At 52.7% G+C, this 18,011-nt stretch overlaps 1 protein-coding gene across 1 annotated transcript; it reads right to left on the reverse strand.

Moving 5' to 3' along the window:
* Positions 1–261: 261 nt before the first annotated feature.
* lrp6 (low density lipoprotein receptor-related protein 6) lies at positions 262–17,746 on the reverse strand. The gene is made up of 23 exons (XM_008401668.3): positions 17,223–17,746; positions 15,225–15,621; positions 14,870–15,067; positions 14,601–14,797; positions 14,366–14,500; positions 12,676–13,072; positions 12,435–12,606; positions 10,138–10,354; positions 9,113–9,402; positions 8,811–9,037; positions 8,555–8,739; positions 7,345–7,668; positions 7,067–7,269; positions 6,560–6,753; positions 6,232–6,422; positions 5,283–5,492; positions 4,713–4,838; positions 4,408–4,644; positions 4,089–4,199; positions 3,695–3,928; positions 3,492–3,628; positions 3,328–3,425; positions 262–2,444 (listed from the first exon to the last, which is right to left on the reverse strand). The coding sequence occupies exons 1-23, from the start codon at positions 17,275–17,277 to the stop codon at positions 2,153–2,155; spliced, it is 4,827 nt and encodes a 1,608-aa protein (XP_008399890.1). The 5' UTR covers positions 17,278–17,746; the 3' UTR covers positions 262–2,152.
* Positions 17,747–18,011: the final 265 nt, after the last annotated feature.

Below are 18,011 nucleotides of genomic sequence, written 5' to 3' on the forward strand. Positions count from 1 at the left end.
CATCTGATGAGTAGCGAGCTGATGGCGGCAGCTGGAGCCACCTTTCTACTTCCTGTGAGCCTCTACTGTCCTCTCTGTCCCACAGCACCACCTGCAGGCCGGAAGAGGGCCTGCAGGGTCAATGAGCAAATCATCATCATTTAGTCTTCATCTGTAATCTGTCCGGAAACTCAGCAAACAGAAAATCCTCCAAAACCCGACGGAGAGTAATCTGGTGGAAATCTGTGAAAAACATTTCAGATAAAAACACAAACACCAGCATCAAATCAACAGTTCTCATTTATTTCACTGTAATTGAATTATTTCCCTCAGATGGTTCATTAGTGGCTTTTAAAATCAGATCACAGGTTTGATTCCAGTTCAGCTTAAAGAGGCTTCTAAAGATTTGTGTTCACATCTGATGTCCCAGATTTTAAAACCCGACGGCGCAGAGCGGACTCTAGCATCGCCTCAGCTTCAGTCACTTGGTACCGAGTAAAATCAGACAAGAAAACCGTCTAAAGTGCAGAAATGAGAACTTTTCCGCCAGAAGAGAGCACATGTAGAGGAGCAGGGCAGAAATACAGGCAACATTGTCTGAGGACGCATGGAGGAGGAATGGAGGCTCAGAGGGGCCAAAAACTGATTGTGGAGGAGGTACGGCGAAACAGGAGGATCGAAAACTGAATGAAGAAAACGGAATGGTCGAGAACCTGCGTTTGGAGGCTGTACGAAGGCTCAGAACTCCAAATGGAACATGGAGGATGTATGGAGGCTCAGAAAGGCCAAGAGTTAAATGTTAAGTAGGTAAGGAGACCCAGGATGGTCGAAAATTAAATGTGGAGGAAGCACAAAGACTTGGGATGGTCAGACACTATGTGGTCATGCGGTACCAGAACTCGGGTCACAGACACTCAGGCTGGTAAAAAACTGAACGTCTGAGCTGTATGGGAACTTCCAAGTGCCAAAAACTTGGTAATGTGAAAATATGGAGACCAAGGACAGACAGAAACTGTGTGTGGCGTTCAGAGACCCTCCACTGCCAGAATCAGGCGACCCAAAAGGACGTATATATGGAAGTCCTCCATGCCAAGACGTTTTGTGGAGGCCTTAGAGGTTCTGGACTGGCAGCAGACTGTGAATAAGTATCAAGGCCATAAGGAGACAGGAAAGAGCCAAACAGCGTAGAAAAACACGCTGGTCAGATTTTGGTCTTAATGTTTAAAAGCTTGTTAAGGTCTCCATGTAATCAGCCAATCAGAGCTTTCTGTGAGGGGGCGGGGCTCCAACCCGTCCAGCTGCCCTGGGTCCTTTGTGCTTTCTCAGGTCTGAGCCGGACCTCCTCAGTTCTGGTCAGACCTGCTAGAGATTGTCTGGACTGGTGCTGGTGCGGTTCTGACTGGGACCGGGTTCAGGGGGGCAGGAGGTGACCTCCGACCCCTGCGTCCTGATGCTGAGGACGGTAAAAATGAGGACAGGTTGTGAGATTGTCAGCGATTCTGTAGAAAAATAGAAGGAGGGAATAAAAAAGGAATGAAGAGCTGCAGGCGAGACATTTACATCGATTCTCTATATAGCTTATAAATACGTATCTACACAGTATGTGGTACAAAAATACTAGAGCTTTCAGTGGGGATTTCAAAATAAAAGCACATGTAGCTGTGGCACTGCTCAGGCACAGGTTGTGATGATGATGAGGAGCAGATCTTCCTCGTGGTGTGAGAACAGGCGGGGGCGGGGCCAGCGTGTGGTTGGACGCTTGTATGGAGGCCCAACAGGGACAAAACTATGATGCCCCGCCCCAGGACCCCAGAGTGGGCGGAGCCTGTGGCTGCTGCTTGTATTTGGCATCAGGAGTCCGACTGGCCAGCACCGCCACGGTCCCGTCGGGCGCCGCCGCCGCGGTCCCGTTCGACTTTAAGGCAACTTTTCTCTGTGGCGAGTTTAATAAAAGCTTCTGTTAAAAATGTACAAATTACAAACTCTATGGCATCATCATCATCATCATCAGTATAGAAAATATATAAATATGATTTCTCTGTTCTGTACAAATGTTCTGCAGCTCGCCGTCCTCCACTTCCCTTTTAGCGCCGCCGCCGCAGTCTCTTCCCGTTTTCTCTTTTCGCCTCGGATATCAACAATTGTTATATACAGGGAGGGGGCGGGGCTTGGCTCACGAGGAGTCCGTGCATGGGGACGGCGGCGGCGGGTACAGGTGGTGGGAGTAGCTGCGCTCCGTGTACGGAGACGGCGGGCAGCTTTCGCAGTTCTCCTCCGCCGACAGGTACTGGCTGCGTGGCGTGGGCGGCGGCGGGAACGGCTCCGAGTCGTAGTTGAGGTCGCTGGTGTAGCCCTTGGCGGCGGATTTGAGCGGCCGGCGGCCCGGCGTGTAGTCGCTGTCGCAGACGTCGGTGCTGCAGGGCGTGGTGGGCGGGGCAAAGTGGCGGTAGGTGTAGGGCCGGTAGCTGGAAGGATGAAAACATCAGTTTATGTTCACCAACCTATGGCGAGCCAAATGTACGGCAAGCTAATTTAACATAAAATCAGCTGACTTTCACATTCTGAGCAGAAGGAAAAACAGCTGAAGATCAAATGCTTTTCAAGATGGCGTCACTGAGTGGCCACGCATCTGTGATTAAGGCCCCCTGGTGCTGGCACTGAGCTGCCCAAACAGCTGCCAGCACAAGGCGAAAAACGGACAGAAGCGTTTAGATAAAATTCAGTAAGGTTTTAAAAACGTTAAGACGAGATCTGTATCTTATTAAACCCAACATGCGTTCAGTTTTCAGTCAGAATGGCTGAAGCTGTGAGGAGAACAGATTTAATAACTCAGGATCAGTCAGAGGATTGTAGAGAAACTTTACTGTCATTTATCATCTCCGTTTTCCCATTAGATTTTTCTCCTGAATTGATTTACAACCTCTGGCAGCAAAATGCTTCCATAAAAACGGCTTCATAAATCTGTAAATATTTAAGGAGCAAAAGCTGCTGCGGCAACAAACCTGGGCAGTTTGACTAGAAACAATAATGGCTCCAGATATTAGTGACGTCATTCTGACTGGTCAAAACGTCAAGAGAACTGGTCCAGATTAAAATCATTCCGGATCTCTTTAACTTATCGAAGGGGAATTAAAAGGAATCACGACGAGTCAGAACTAAATCCAGATTTATTTTAATCCGTTTCTAAAAATAAACTCCTGGCATCTCAGATTTACTTCATTCAGTCGCAGATATCTTTAATAATCTGACGTCATTTAGTCCGAAGATGATCAGAAATCTGAATTAAAACTGCCTGCCACAGCGCCCTGCCCTGATCCGTTTGGTGGTTCCGACCCGGCCCGTCAGTACCTGTAGGAGCGGTGGGTGGAGGGGCTGTTGGAGGAGTAGCCGAACTCCAGGGTGTACTGGGAGCGGACGGTGGCGGGCGACGGCGGCGGGTTCAGGATCTGGAAGACAGACAGCATGAGACCAGAACCAGAGCCAGAACCAGAACCGGACGGGTCGGGTCTCACTGGGGGGAAGTAGGTGCCCTTGGTGCTGGAGGAGCTGCTGGACGACGCTCCGGTGACGTGGGCACGGTCGTACGGAGGGCCGCTGCTGCCGCCCATGATGCTCAGGGAGCCAATCACAGACTTCCCTCTGGACATACCTGCAGACAGACAGCGGGTCAGAACCGGGTCAGAACCGGCCGTGCCCCCGGTGCGACCCGTCTCACCTGGCAGCGAGCTGGACAGCGACCCGGGGTGCGGCACGTATCCGAGCGGCACCGAGGCCTGGCCGTGGACCACGAAGTCGTTGGCGACCGTCTCGCCGTCGTCCTTCATGTGGGGGCAGAGGACGCGCTGGCACACGAAGTAGATGGCGCCCACCACGAACAGCGCCATCACCACGGCAACGATGGAGCTGATGGTGCTGTTGGTCGGCGCCGGCAGCTCCGGCGGATCTGTAACTACAGGAGAGCGTCGGCACAAAGAAAACCGGGTCAGAGTAGAGTCAAGGACGGGGTCAGGATGGGGTCAGAGCCGGGTCAGGACCGGGTCAGAGTAGAGTCAGAGTAGAGTCAGGACCGGGTCAGGACGGGGTCAGAGCCGGGTCAGAACCAGACTCACAGCAGTCCATCTCGTCCGAGTTGTCGCTGCAGTCCGTGTTGTGGTCGCACTTCTTGTGGATCCCGATGCACTGGCTGTTGGCGCAGGAGAACTGGTCCGCCGGACACCGGACTGGGAACAGAACCAGAACACATCAGAACCAGAACTGGGAGACATTCCCACATCTGGGATAAAGGTTCAGACATGTCAGTTTCTATTGAGGTTTCTTCCTCCTTTTGGTTCTGGACTGGTTTCGGCCCAGTTTAGACTGGACCGACGGTCGTATAGTTGAGAACTGGTTTCATGGCTTAGACATCATTTGGATCTGGACCTGGATCACCTTCACACTTGTTCTCGTCGGACCCGTCCTGGCAGTTGACCTCCCCGTTGCAGCGCTCGCTCTGCCCCACGCACTGCCGGCTGTCGCACTGGAACTCGGACTCGGAGCAGACGGGACATTCCTTCTCGTCGCTGTGGTCGTCGCACTCGGCGAAGCCGTCGCACCTCCAGGTGTTGGGGATGCAGTCCACCTCTCCGGAGACGCAGGCGAACTGGTCGGGCGAGCAGGTGGGCGGTTCTGAGGAGAGAGAGAGGACGGGTCAACGGGTCGCCACCGGCGGCGTGGCGGCGGGGCGTCGGACTCACCTCCGCAGGTGAGCTCGTCAGACAGCAGCACCAGGTGGACGGGGCAGGAGCAGCGCGTGGTTCCGTCGCCCTTCACGATGCAGATGTGGGAGCAGCCGCCGTTGTCCCGGGTGCACGGATGGTTTCCTGCAGGAGGAAACAGGAAGTTACAGCTGGATCCAGATAAACCAGAACTCGGGTTCGTCTGGCTTTAGCTTTGGTCTAATTGGTTTTAGATCATTTCAGCTAGAAAACTATTCTGGTCTAGACTGGCTCTAGCCTCAGTTTTTGAAGGTCTTGAAGTTTCACACATTTCAGGTCTTTCTGTCGTTTTTGTTGTGGACTGGTCTAAGATTGATTGTGGAAATGTTTCCAGTCTAAAACTGGTTTTTAAACTGGTTCTGGCCTCAGTTTTCAGTTGGGAACTGGATTTGGGTGTGAGACGTCTTTAGAGAGTTTAATTTAGACTCAGGTTTTGATTCTGAGGATGTTTTATTCTGGGTGTGGTTCTGGACAGACTAATTTTGGACTCTTAGGTAAGGTCAGCTGCTGGTAGGTCAGTCTACGTTCCGCTGGCGGCGGTGGACTCACTGTACTCGTGCATGTCGATCTCGTGCACGGCGTGGATGTCGCTCATGTAGGCGACCCGCGCCTGCACCTTGGTGCGGTCCTCCCTCGTCGTCTTGTCGATGCGTTCGATCATCTGCTGCTGCTTGTCGATCCAGTACAGGTGGTTCCCGAACACCGTCAGGCCCACTGGCTGCAGGATGTTTGAGTCCGCGATCACGATCCGATTGGCTCCTGCAGTGCTCACCAAAATAAAAGCACCAGGGAGAAACAAACAAGGGCGAGAACTTCAGGAACAAAGGCAACAAAACGGGAGAGGAGGCAGGAGGGAGAGGGGGGGACACCATTAAACACACCTTTAACCTGAACTCAGAATGATCAGAATGAGCTTTCTTATATTTCTGAGTTAAAGTTTAATATTCTTTTGTTCAGTTTTTGTTTGCTTTTTCAGCATTCTTTGACTTCTGTATGGAAAGGTTAGAAATGACAGAAATAAGTATTTGTTGATCCAGTCATCCTCTTCACTCATGTGGAGGGAAACTCATAGCCTCTCCAGCTTTAGAGAACATCAGGAATCATGTTCCTCTGACAGAACTTGGAAATAAATTCAGGAGAAGTTTCTCATTTTAATGAGATTAAAAAACCTGCGAGATTTATATCTCATTAACACCAAAATATCTTCTTTTCTTTTAGTTTTTGTCTCGATGGACACACTGCTGTTTCTCTGGATGGCCTGCAGGGGGCACCAACTGAAACTAAAATATCAAATTTATCGGGACATTCCGATAAATTCAGGAGTTTCTACATCTAAGCTTTTTTTGCCATCCAGGAGGGTGAAAGGTCATGGTTTCCAGCAGGCTGAATGGTAACAGCACCAGGTAAGTCCAGAATGGCTTCCTGTCGGGTCCTGCTTCCTGTCAGATTCTGCTTCCTGTCAGATTCTGCTTCCAGTCGGGTCTTTAACAGAACTCACCTGACAGGTCACTGCTCTCAATGCGGCGCAGATCTGAGTCAACCCAGAACAGCTTCCCCGCCTCGTTGTCCACAGCCAGCGCCACGGGTTTTCCCAGGTTGCTGAAGAACAGAACCTCGCGCTCCGTCCCATCCAGCGCCGCCCGCTCAATCTTGGGTGAGCGGTCCTGCAGGTTGGTGAAGTACATGTACCTGCGGAACAGGTTCTATTAGCGTGAGTGACCTGTTTGTTAGCACCCAGTGCCCATTGCTAACAAACAGGTCACTTATACAGGTTCTGTTAGCACGGCGACCCAGGTCCCGGCACTGGGAGAACCACTCGGACTCACCCTCTCTCTGGGTTCACCACGATGGCCCGTGGCTTGTCGTGCTCACCCCGCAGAACCACGCCGACCCGGCTGCCATCCGTCCGGGTCACATTGATGACGTTGGTCACCTCGCTGGTCCAGTAGATGAAGCGGCTGAAGATGTCGATGCTGAGATCAAAGGGTCCGAGAAGGGAGCTGGACACCACCGTCACAGTCTAACAGAACCAGACAGAACACGGCCAACTGGATCAGGACCTTCCGATATTTTAGTGTTAGCTTCTGTACTGTTCATTTTGATTATTAACTTTTTCTCTTCATCAGCTACTTATTCTTAGCTGATAATCAGTTGTGAAAATTGCTGTGGTTTATTTAAAGCTAATGTTGCTCTTGTTAACATAACGCTAACGCTATCCCATACAAACCCTTTCCGCTTCAGCAGGGCTCGTTGGGTCTCCAACCTCCCTAAACTAACCATCAGAACCCAAAGGAGTTGGATCAAAGTCGATTCGGTCAGGTCAGCCTCCCCACCTGGTTGCCGTCCTCCTGGGCGCGGCGAATGACGTTCTGCTTGGAGTCGATCCAGTACAGCTGCTTGTCCAGCGGGTCGTAGTCAATGGCCCGGACGTTCTTCAGGTTCTGAATGGGCAGGACAATGTCGGGGCTCTGCTGCTCGTCGATCACCATGCGGTTGATGGCCGCCTTCTGACTGAACAGCAGGAACGCAGTGGGAGCTGCAGGTGACAAGCAGACGGATCAGAGACCTGAGCAAAACCCGTCCAGATCGCGGCCAAGTCCGGGTGGCTCACCGCTGCACGTCTTGTTGTCTCGGTTGAGGGAGAAGTGGGCGGGGCATCCGCAGACGAAACCGCTGGGAACGGCGAGGCACAGGTGGGAGCAGTGGCCATTGGTGGAGGCACAGGCGTTCCAGCCGGCCTGCCGGGACGAGTGGAACACCAGGATGTCCATCACGTAGTCCAGGTGGCCCTGGATCAGGGTCCGGTTCTGGCCACTCGTCTTGTTAGCCCGCTCGATGCTGCGGTGGCTCCAGTCCGTCCAGTAGATGTAGTCCTGGTACTGGGTGAGGCCAAAGGGGTGAGGCAGGTCGTCGGCAATCACCTCTCGCTCCTTGCCTGCAAGACGAAAAATCGGAAAAATGACGAAAGCAGAACCAGAACCAGACCAAGACCGGGTTCGATCGGTAACAGCCGGTTTCTGTTCACACAGAGCGTTATGAGTCCAAGACTAGGCAATGAAAATGGCCCATAAGTCTTAAACCCCAAAACCTGTTCAAAATCAACACTGGGACGACGGGCATGTAATCATTCCAATACCAGATCAATACCAGTTCGAACCGATTCAAAGAATGTCAAATACTTTCTATATTCAAGACTAAAACCACCAGATTGAAACCAGTCCAAAACCAGTCCAGTACCTTCCAGGACCAATACTAAAACCACTGGCTGCAATCCATCCAAAGCTAGTCTGAAACCAGTTCAGAACCAAACTGGGTCCAATGGTCCGTTTCATTCATACAGAACATTATGAGCCCAACACTAGGCTAAGGTAAATGGAAAGAGGTCTGAAACCGGTCCAGAACCTTCTAGGACACAGTATCTAAGCCATCCAAAGCTAGTCTGAAATTAGTTCAGAACCAAACTGGGTTCAATCGGTTCTGTGAAAATCAGCCAGTTTCTATTCACACAGAGAACCAGTTTAAAACCAGTCCAGTACCTTCCAGAATCCAGACTAACGACATGAAATCTTTGAAAACAATCTCAAGTCAAACCTAAAACGAGGACTGATCCGAAAGCAGCCGAATCCAAAAACCCGACTGCAGCTGCAGAACTTGATACGAGTTCTCTGAAGGTCCGACCCAGGTGAGCGACATAGACTTTACCAGAACCTGAACCTTAACCGCACCCAGTAGCAGGTTCCCCTGGTTCAGCCCGGAGGAGCACCTGCTGGGTTTGGACCCCGGGCTTCTGGAGGTTCTGTCCGGGTTCTGCGGGTCCTTACCCAGCATGTTGGAGGACTCGATGAGCGTGGTGTCCAGGTCGGCCCAGTACAGGCGCCGCTCGGCGTAGTCGATGGTGAGTCCGTTGGCCCGGCCCACGTTCGACACCAGCGTGATGCGGCCGGTTCCATCCATGGCGGCCCGGTCGATCTTGGGCTTCCCCCCCCACTCGGTCCAGTACATGTACCTGCAGGGATGGAAAGGGTCAAAACGGAACCGGGTCGGAACAGGGCGGGCTCAGGAGAAGCGGAGCCTCACCCCTCGGCCGGGTCCAGCGCCAGGGCCCGTGGGCTGTCCAGGTCCTTCCAGACCAGAACCTGGCGGTGCTGCCCGTCCAGCTTGGCCACCTCAATGCGGTTGGTTCCGGTGTCGGCCCAGTACAGGTTCTTGCCCAGCCAGTCCACCGCCATGCCTTCTGGGTAATCCAGGCCGAACTGGACCACGTGCTCCAGCGCGCTGCCGTTCATGAAGGCCCGGCTGATGGTCTGCAGAACCAGAGGGCGGACAGGTTAGAGGCCGGTTCCGGTGGTTCTGGAGGTTCGGGCCGGGCCCGGACCCACCTTGAGCGTGATGTCGGTCCAGTAGATGCGGTTGTCGGTGATGTCGAAGTCGAGGGCGGAGGCCTCCTTGACGCCGGTGAGCGGGATGGCCACGTTGTTGCTGTTGGTCTCCAGGGAGATGCGGCGGATGTCGGTGTGGCGCGAGAAGAGCAGGAAGGCCTCCGGGACGATGCAGCTCTGCAGGTCGCCCAGCAGCTCCAGGCCGTTCGGGCAGCCGCACCGCACGCCGTGAGGCGTGTGCAGGCACAGGTGGCTGCAGCCGCCATTACTGTCAGCGCACGGGTTGGTCCCTGCACAGGCAGAACCACAGTCACAACCAGAACCAGAACAAAAACTACAAAACCAGAACCAGAACAGACCCTTCCCCGTTTCTCTCTGCTACGCTGCAGTTAGCATAGCCTGTCATGAATGCTAGGCTAGTTAGCATAGCAGAAACAGTTTTCCTGTCACAGTAAACTGTTTCTCCACCATTATCACATTTAGCATGATGATTGACAGCCAGAAGCCCCGCCCCTTGGCTCTGATTGGCTGTTTTTGGTTAATTTCGTCAGACAGCAGCTCAGGGAGATCAAACAGTTTGAACAAACGTAAAAACATTTTCTTTAATAAATGTTACAAAGCTAGGACAGAAGTTCATAAACAAAAAAAAACTGTGGCAATAAGATTGCTTATTTCAGTGCTGTAGTGTCATAAAAATGTTCACTGAAGCAGGAAGTCCCTAAGAAGGTTCAAAGGTCACAGTGCTCACACTGACCAACCACATGTTAAGTTGCTGGTTAACAGAGAGGTGGAGCTGAAGTGGAGTTAAACTTTATTCACCTTTTTTCTGGAAACTGAGATAGTTCACATCAAATTAAACATATTTGAAAAGTATTGCCATTTGTCTTTCCCCACCACTAGGTGGTGCTAATGCACACCAAATAGCTGTTTGCCAACAGCTATTAAAGCTAAGAAGAAGAAGGGAAGGAAAGAAAGAAGACGCTCCCGGGCTAGGCCCCGCCCCCTTGTGACATCAGCAGACTCACCGGTGGTGCGGTGCAGGTGCGTGGCCTTCAGGCCCATGAGGTCGGGCAGCTGGTCGATGATGAACTCGCGCTCGGCGGTGCGTTTGTGGACGCGCTCGATGCTGCGGCGCTGCCAGTCCGTCCAGTAGACGAAGTCGCCCAGCAGGCTGAAGCCGAAGATGTGGGGAAGTTTGTCCTCCACCAGCACCCGTCGGCCCGTCCCGTTCATGTTCATCACCTGCACACACACACACACACACACACACACACACACACACACACACACACACACACACACACACACACACACACACACACACACACACACACACACACACACAGAATAAAAAACAAAAGATTTAAATCAAGCCAATTAAATATTCAGATTTTATTTTTTGGTGCCAAATTCATCCAAAACTTTTCCATCTGCTGCATTAAACGGCTTCTAGTTTTTAAAAAATTTATTCTGTTATAAAAACAGAACTTGTGTCACTTTCTTTCAAAACCTTTGCTATATTTAGCAAAATGTAATAAATTAGATGAAAGCGGATTTGAGTTTGGTTATAAAACATGAAGATTTTCCACTGTTAGGAAATGATGTCTAATGATTTAGATTAAAACAAACGGAATCGTTCTAGAACTGCAGCTGCGCAACAAACGGCCCCTGAACCACACTTTGGACACCGCAGCTCTGAAGTAAACCTGCTTAGTAAAAACCGACTGGATTCACCCAAAGCAGAATATTAAGATTAAAAACCAGCCGCCGTCTGGCTGGGCGGTGGCAGCATCATGCTGAGGACACAACAACCATCTGAAACCAGCAGCTGGACGCTTCCAGGTCTGACCCAATTGGACTGTCCAACAGAACCAGGTGACCTGTGTTCCTCATGAGGTCACCACCTCATAATAACCTGGAATAACCTGGAATAATCTGGAATAACCTGGAATAATCTGTCCCTCAGCAGATCCTACCAGGTCTGTTCTGATCAAGAAGATAAAACCTGGTTCTGATCCGGTTCTGATAATCCTTCTGGAAACAGGAGGAATGTGTGGGTCGGCGGCGTGGAGCGCTGTGATTGGCTGCCGCCGGGTCGGCCCTCCTCTTCCTCCTCCTCTTCCTCAGTCTGGCAGTATAAATAAGGAGTTTCCATCGGGAGCGCCGGGCCCAGCCGGCCGGATCGGACCGCAGCGCGGTTCTAAACAGAGCCGACCACAGCTGGAGAGCCGGGCCACAATCAGAACCAGATGTGGTTCTGAGCAGGGAGGGGAGCTGAATGGACCGGACCGGTTCTGATCGGATAAATGATCCCGATCAGTCCGGATCTTCAAAGCTTCCAGCCTGAATGCCTGGCTTCTCCCTGCAGGTCTCCAGCTCTGGACCAGAACCAGAACCAACAGGAAACAGCTTTTTAATCCAGATCAGAAATGGTTCTGATCCGTCACGGATCCTGAAGTTTCCAGATTTCTCCCAGAAGTCTTTGCAAACGGCTCTTTGTCTTCCAGCTCATCCATCTTTCCTCTGGGCCTCACAGAACCGGGTCTGACCGGTCCAGAACACCTGGTTCTGATTGGTAGGGAACTCCTCACTCTGATTGGCTGTTAGCAGTTAAATGTGATTGGTAGACAAACTCACCATGTGGTCATCTTTGGTCCTAAAGAGGAAGAACCTGGAGTTACAGATCTAGAGCTATAGATCTAGAGGTCCAGGTCCAGTTCTTCCATCTGGAAACTACAGATCAGGCTGACCTCTGACCTCTGCCCTGACCCTTCGGTTCCTCAGTGGTTCTTCTAGCAGCTGCAGAACATTTCAGGCCCAGAGGACGAAAGTCTGAGACCAGAGAGACGAACAAGAAGCTGCAGCTGGAGACCTGAGTAGAACCAGGAGGGTGGAGACACCAGCTGGTTCTACTCCATCTAGTTCTATACGACCTGGTTCTACACCACCTGGTTCTACACCACCTGGATCTACATTATCTAGTTCTACACCACCTGGTTCTACACCAGCATCTACACCACCTGGATCTACATTATCTAGTTCTACACCAGCTGGTTCTACACCACCTGGTTCTACATCACCTGGTTCTACACCCAGTAGTTTATAAATCACTGAACAGAATAAAGATCTGCTGCTGGATCAACCTGCTGGTTCTGATGCAGAGCCCAACCAGAACCAGAACCAAACACAGAAGCAGCTTTCAGCTTCTATGCACCACAGATCTGGAACAAACTTCCAGAAAACTGAAAAACAGCCGAAACCCTGAGTTCCAGACCCTGGGTCTGACCCGGTTCTGTTGGCCCAGAACCGAGCCTGCACTGACCTCGATCTTGTCCGTCTTGGCGTCTCCCCAGTAGATCTGCCGCTGCTCGTAGTCCAGCGCCAGGCCGTTGGGCCAGCCCAGCGACGTGTTCACCATCACCAGCCGCTCCAGCCCGTCCAGGTCGGCCCGCTCGATCTTCGGAAACTCGCCCCAGTCCGTCCAGTACATGTACCTGCGGGTCAAACAGAACCGTCACGGTGCCGTCCGGCGGCGGGTCCAGCGGCCCGGCGGCGGCACTCACCCGGCCACCGGGTCCAGGACGATGGCTCTGGGCTCGTCCAGGTCCTCGGAGATCAGAATCTTCCTCATGGTCCCGTCCAGTCGGGTCACCTCGATGCGGTCCGTCCCCGTGTCGGTCCAGTACAGGTTCCGGGCGATCCAGTCCACAGCGATGCCGTCCGGGTGGCTGACCTGGGAGGTGACCACGAACTGGGCGTCGCCGCCGTCCAGGCGCGCGCGGCGGATGGCCTTCACGTCGTCGTCCGTCCAGTAGACGTATCCGTCCACCGGGTCGTAGTCGATGGCGATGGCGTGCCGGATGTCGTCCACCTGCAGGATGACGTCGGTGAAGTCGGGCGTGTCCAGGGAGATCTGGCGCAGGTCGGTCCGCCGGGCCAGCAGCAGCATCTGGGTCGCCCCTGTTAGCATGTTAGCATCAACCAGGCGTCATTATCACAGCCGCCAACAGTAAAATAAATAATCGATCGGAATCAGGGCTGGAACGATTGATCACTTACTGAACTAATTCAGTAATCGATCAGTTTACTGAGGCTGGTCTGGAAACAATAATAATTAATACTAAAATCAGTCTATAAGTTATCAGCTGTTCGCTAAAGGAAACTGTTTTTACCAACAATGTTTATTGTCTCATATAAATCATTTTTTCTGTGTAATACATAAATGGTTAAATGAAAACATTTTCCTGATCAATCGTCTGAATGATTGATTACCAATATAACTGCAATAAAGGAACCTGAGAATAAATATCTGGTTCCTGATAAAAGCTAAACTACAAACTGTTTCTGTGAGTTTTCCCAGTTTTCCTGCTGGACCTTCAGCCCGATCCCAGTGCAGAGCTGGGAGGACTTCCTGGTCCTGGAACGCCGCCGCCACATTCCCACCGCGGAGCCGCAACAACAGGCTGAAAGGCGGCTTTGTCTGGGAGCTCCGCCCCCGAGGCCGGCTTCCCACCAAAAAATGTAAACAGAGGAGCGGGAGGGAGGGGCCGCGCTTCAGAGGAGACGGGTGGGGGAGGGGCGGGTTGCCACGGCGACGGCGGGTCGGCCCCGGCGGCCGCTTCCAGATCAGAGGCGAGCAAAGTCTGGGTCCAAACGTCTCCATCGGCTCAACCTGCAAGCTGGGAGAAATTCTGCAACCAGACCGGGTCCGGACCCAACCGGACCGGGTCCAGACCCAACCCAACCGGGTCAAGACCCAACCGGACCGGATCCAGACCCAACCCAACCGGGTCCAGAACCAACAAACCACCAACCAGACCGGGTCCAGACCCAACCGGACCGGATCCAGACCCAACCAGACCAGGTCCGGGTCCGGACTCAACCGGACCGGGTCCGGGTCCGGACCCAACCGGACCAGGTTCAAAACCAACCGTACCGGATCCAGACCCAACCAGACCGGGTCCAGAACCAACAGGACTGGGTCCCAACCGGACCGGACCGGGTCCAACCTGGACCGGACCGGGTCAAGACCCAACCGGAACAGGTCCAACCCAACCGGACCAGGTTCAAAACCAACCGGACCGGGTCCAGAACCAACCGGACCGGGTCCAGAACCACCAGCTTCCAGTTGAAACTGATCATTGTGACAAATAAAGTCTTTCAGAATAACCAACGACTTCTAACATTTAGTTTCCTTCTCTGACACAGACTGAGCCCAGGCCAGGGCCAGATGGTGGTGGTGGCCGTCCTCACCGTCTCTGCAGGTCTGTCCGTCCTCCAGCAGCTGGACTCCGGTGGGACAGGCGCAGCGGTAGAAGGGCCGGGTCGGGGACAGCAGGCAGAGGTGGGAGCATCCTGCGTTGCCATGGGAGCAGGGGCTGCTCCGCGCTGCAACACATCGACATGGAAACGGGTCAGAACCGGCCGGGAGGAGAGCGCAGCAGGCCTGGACCGGTCCAGATAGGCAACAGACACCCTGCTGACTCACAGACGGGTTGCCTCTTGGGGCTGAAGACGTGGAGGTCCATCGGGGAGAAGATGTGGGAGTGGACGATGCGCTGCTCCCGGCCCGTCTGCTTCCGGCAGGAGTGGATGGAGTGCGTGTTCCAGTCGGTCCAGAACAGCGTGTCCTCGTACAGGGTGAGGGCGAAGGGGTGAGGCAGCTCGCCTTTAACCACCACCTCTCTGCAACACACCACACACACGTCAGACTGGGTCCGGGCCCGGCAGAACCACCTCGGACCTGGCAGCTGGTACCTGGAGGAGCCGTCCAGGTTGCAGCGGTGGATGAAGTTGTGCTTGGCGTCGGCCCAGTAGAGCTTCTGCTGGCCGTAGTCGACCGTCAGCCCGTTGGGCCAGTGGATGTCCTGGTCCACCAGCAGGGACCGGTTGGTCCCGTCCATCCCGGCCCGCTCGATCTTTGGGACCTCGCCCCAGTCCGTCCAGTACATGAACCTGAGGACGACACACAGCTGAGACCATGAGGACAACCCAGAACCAGAACCACCGGGTCCGTTTCCTTCACATCTAATGAAGAGAAACGTGGTTCTGATCCAACTCCACTCCGGATACTTCCAGCCCATTTAGCAGCGGCAGAACCGTCTGGACTCACCCTCGCTCCGGGTCCAGGGCGATGGCTCTGGGCTGGTCCAGCTCCTGCCAGAACAGAACCTTCCTCAGCGACCCGTCCAGCTCGGCCACCTCGATCCGGTTGGTGTCCGAGTCGGTCCAGTACAGCTTGAGGCCCAGCCAGTCGCAGGCCAGGCCGTCCGGCGCAGCCAGGCCCGGCACCACGGTCTGGGCGGCGCCGGCGCCGGTCCGGTTGAAGGAGGTCCGTTTGATGGCCTCCTCGCTGACGTCGCTCCAGTAGATGAGGCCCTGGGCGTAGACGTAATCCACGGCGGCGGCGTCCTCCAGGCCGCCCACCACCACCGTGGCGTTGGCCTTGTCGCGCGCCGCGTCCACCAGGCGCAGGTCCCGCCGGTTGGCGTACAGCAGCAGCGGCTCGCCTGAGGACACACAGGAAGTGTTAGCAGGAAGACAGGAAGTGGAACCAAACCAGAACCAGAACCCGCTTTCAGAACTAATGAACAACGAATAATTACTGTGATAAACCAAAATATGGTTTGGAGACCATTGTAAGTAGAGAAGTGCGATATATCGGTATCGGTCCGATAAATCAAACGGAGCCGATATGAACAGCAGATATTTATTATTCTCTTGTTTTTTCCCCCAAAAGTTTCTAAGCGGAAGTGAAATTTGCATAATATTGGTAAATATTGGTTATCGGGAAAAACAGCAGTATTGATATGAATGTCAGTGCATCCCTAATGTTAAAGAAACATATTGCTAAAAGTATATTAACGCAAGTTCTGCTAAGGTTTCATTTGGTTTAAAAAAAGTCTTATCGTAATAAGTTTTACTGCTATAATGATAAAAGTGTCAATAAGAATAATTTATGACTGAAACCACATATTTCTGGTTCCTTTGGACTCCAGTTTCATTTTAGTCAAGTCTATTTCCTAATTTATCGATAATCTACTTAAACACACATCATAGTAAAATAATCCTGGCAGACGGTTCCGTTTTTTATCTTCCACCTGAAGTTACTGAGACTGAAAAAAGAGGAGATTTCAGCGCCGATAAAGTTATTCAGTAAAATAAGAGAATTTTTCAGCTTAGTGTTGGAGTCTAAAAAGAGCAGCTCACAGCCGGGAGATCCATCAGAACCACCAGAACCACCAGAACCGGCGGTTCTGATGGTTTAATGAAGAAAAATGTGGAAAAAGCCCAAAATTCCCAACATGGCAGAACCTGGAGGCAACAGGTTTCCTTCTAGCATCACTGAAGCACAGTGGAGGTTCTGTCATGCTGAGAGGCTGCAGTGAACCAGAACCAGAACCAGAACTCCCAGCTACCTGGAAAGCTGTCTGCTCCTTTAAATCCAGACTCAATATTTCTGTTTCTGAGGTTTTCCAGGGAATATTTCCTGGACTTCCTGTGATTCCTCTGTGCATTAAAGCTAATGGAGCAGATGATTCCCAGCTGAGGTTTTCCTGTTTTCCTCCAAGTTTTCCTGTTTTCCTCCAGGTTTCCCATCAATCTTCACGTTATCAATGAATCTCCATACCTGGAGGGTTTTCCAGGGAAGCATCCAGTCTGAGTGTTTCTGCAGGAATGTTTCGTTGCTCTGCTGGAAAATTGATTTTTCTCTGTAATAATATTTGGATCAGAACCAGAACCTACCCTGGTTAACCAGCTGAAAGGCAGCTAGCTAGTTACTTAGTTGGTTAGCAGCTCCAACCTGTTAGCTTTGATGCTAACTAGCTCCTGTTGTTGTTTCCCACATTCCCTCTCTGCTCCAAATAATCAACCAAACTCCCGAATCCAACCAGAACCCGAACCAGACCCCACATCCCGTCCAGAACCGGAACCTACAACTGGACTTATGAGCAGAATACCCAGAAAAAATCCTTTTCCAGAACAAGCTGGATGTTAGCTAGAAGCTAATGTTAGCAGGCCCTGGAAATCTAAACACAAAACCCGAATCCAGCAGGAACCCCGCCACCCTCGGTCCAAACAGCCAGAACCTCCAGAACCAGAACCTCACCTGAGACGAGCCAGCAGGAACAAAACAGCAGCAGGATCCGAACACACATTCCCATCTTTCTCCCGATCCTGGGCCCAGCCGCCGCGGATCCTCAGCGCAGGATTCCCAGCATTCCCATCATGGCTGCGGCCGCTTCCTCTCAACAAAAACACGCTCCGCTCCGGTTCGGTTCGGTTCCGATCAGACTCGGATCTTTCCAGCTTCCATCACAAGCTTCTGTTCGCTTAAGAGTCCGATCCAAAGTCTCATATCGTCCCGCAGGATCGTCGGTGTCGCTCCGCTGCCAGAAGCCGCTGGTGCCGCTGGTGCTCCTCCTCCTCCGCTTTCTATTGTTGTTCTGCCGCACACGGACTGCGCACTGCCGCAACAAAAACACCGCAAACCGCCCGCCACCGCAGAGACCTGCGCATCAGGTCCGAACCACCAGAAGGGACTACTTTATCTCCCCAACTGGCTCTGAAAAAGGGCAGAAGCCGCTGGGAGCCGCAGCGCTTTGGAAAACACCTGGAGCCCAGAGCTGGGGGCCACAACAGGTGGGGGAGGGGGGAGAGCGGGGCGCCTAACCACGAACCTGAAGGAGGGAGAGACAGGTCTCCAGGTGTTGGTTCAGTGATGTTTTTGTCTGTTCTGTAAACTGACCCACAGCATGATGCTGCCACCTCCATGCTCCGCTGCAGGCCGCGCCTCCGCTTCAACTTCCTCCTTTTTCCTCCAGATGTAGCGAAGCTTCAGCTCTCAGTCTGTCAGGGTTTGACAAACCAAGCCAGATGTTTTTCTGCTCTGACTTCA

The sequence above is a fragment of the Poecilia reticulata genome, chromosome 23, assembly GCF_904066995.2.
Source record: "Poecilia reticulata chromosome 23, P_reticulata-male-v2, whole genome shotgun sequence".
Taxonomy (NCBI): Eukaryota; Metazoa; Chordata; class Actinopteri; order Cyprinodontiformes; family Poeciliidae; genus Poecilia; species Poecilia reticulata.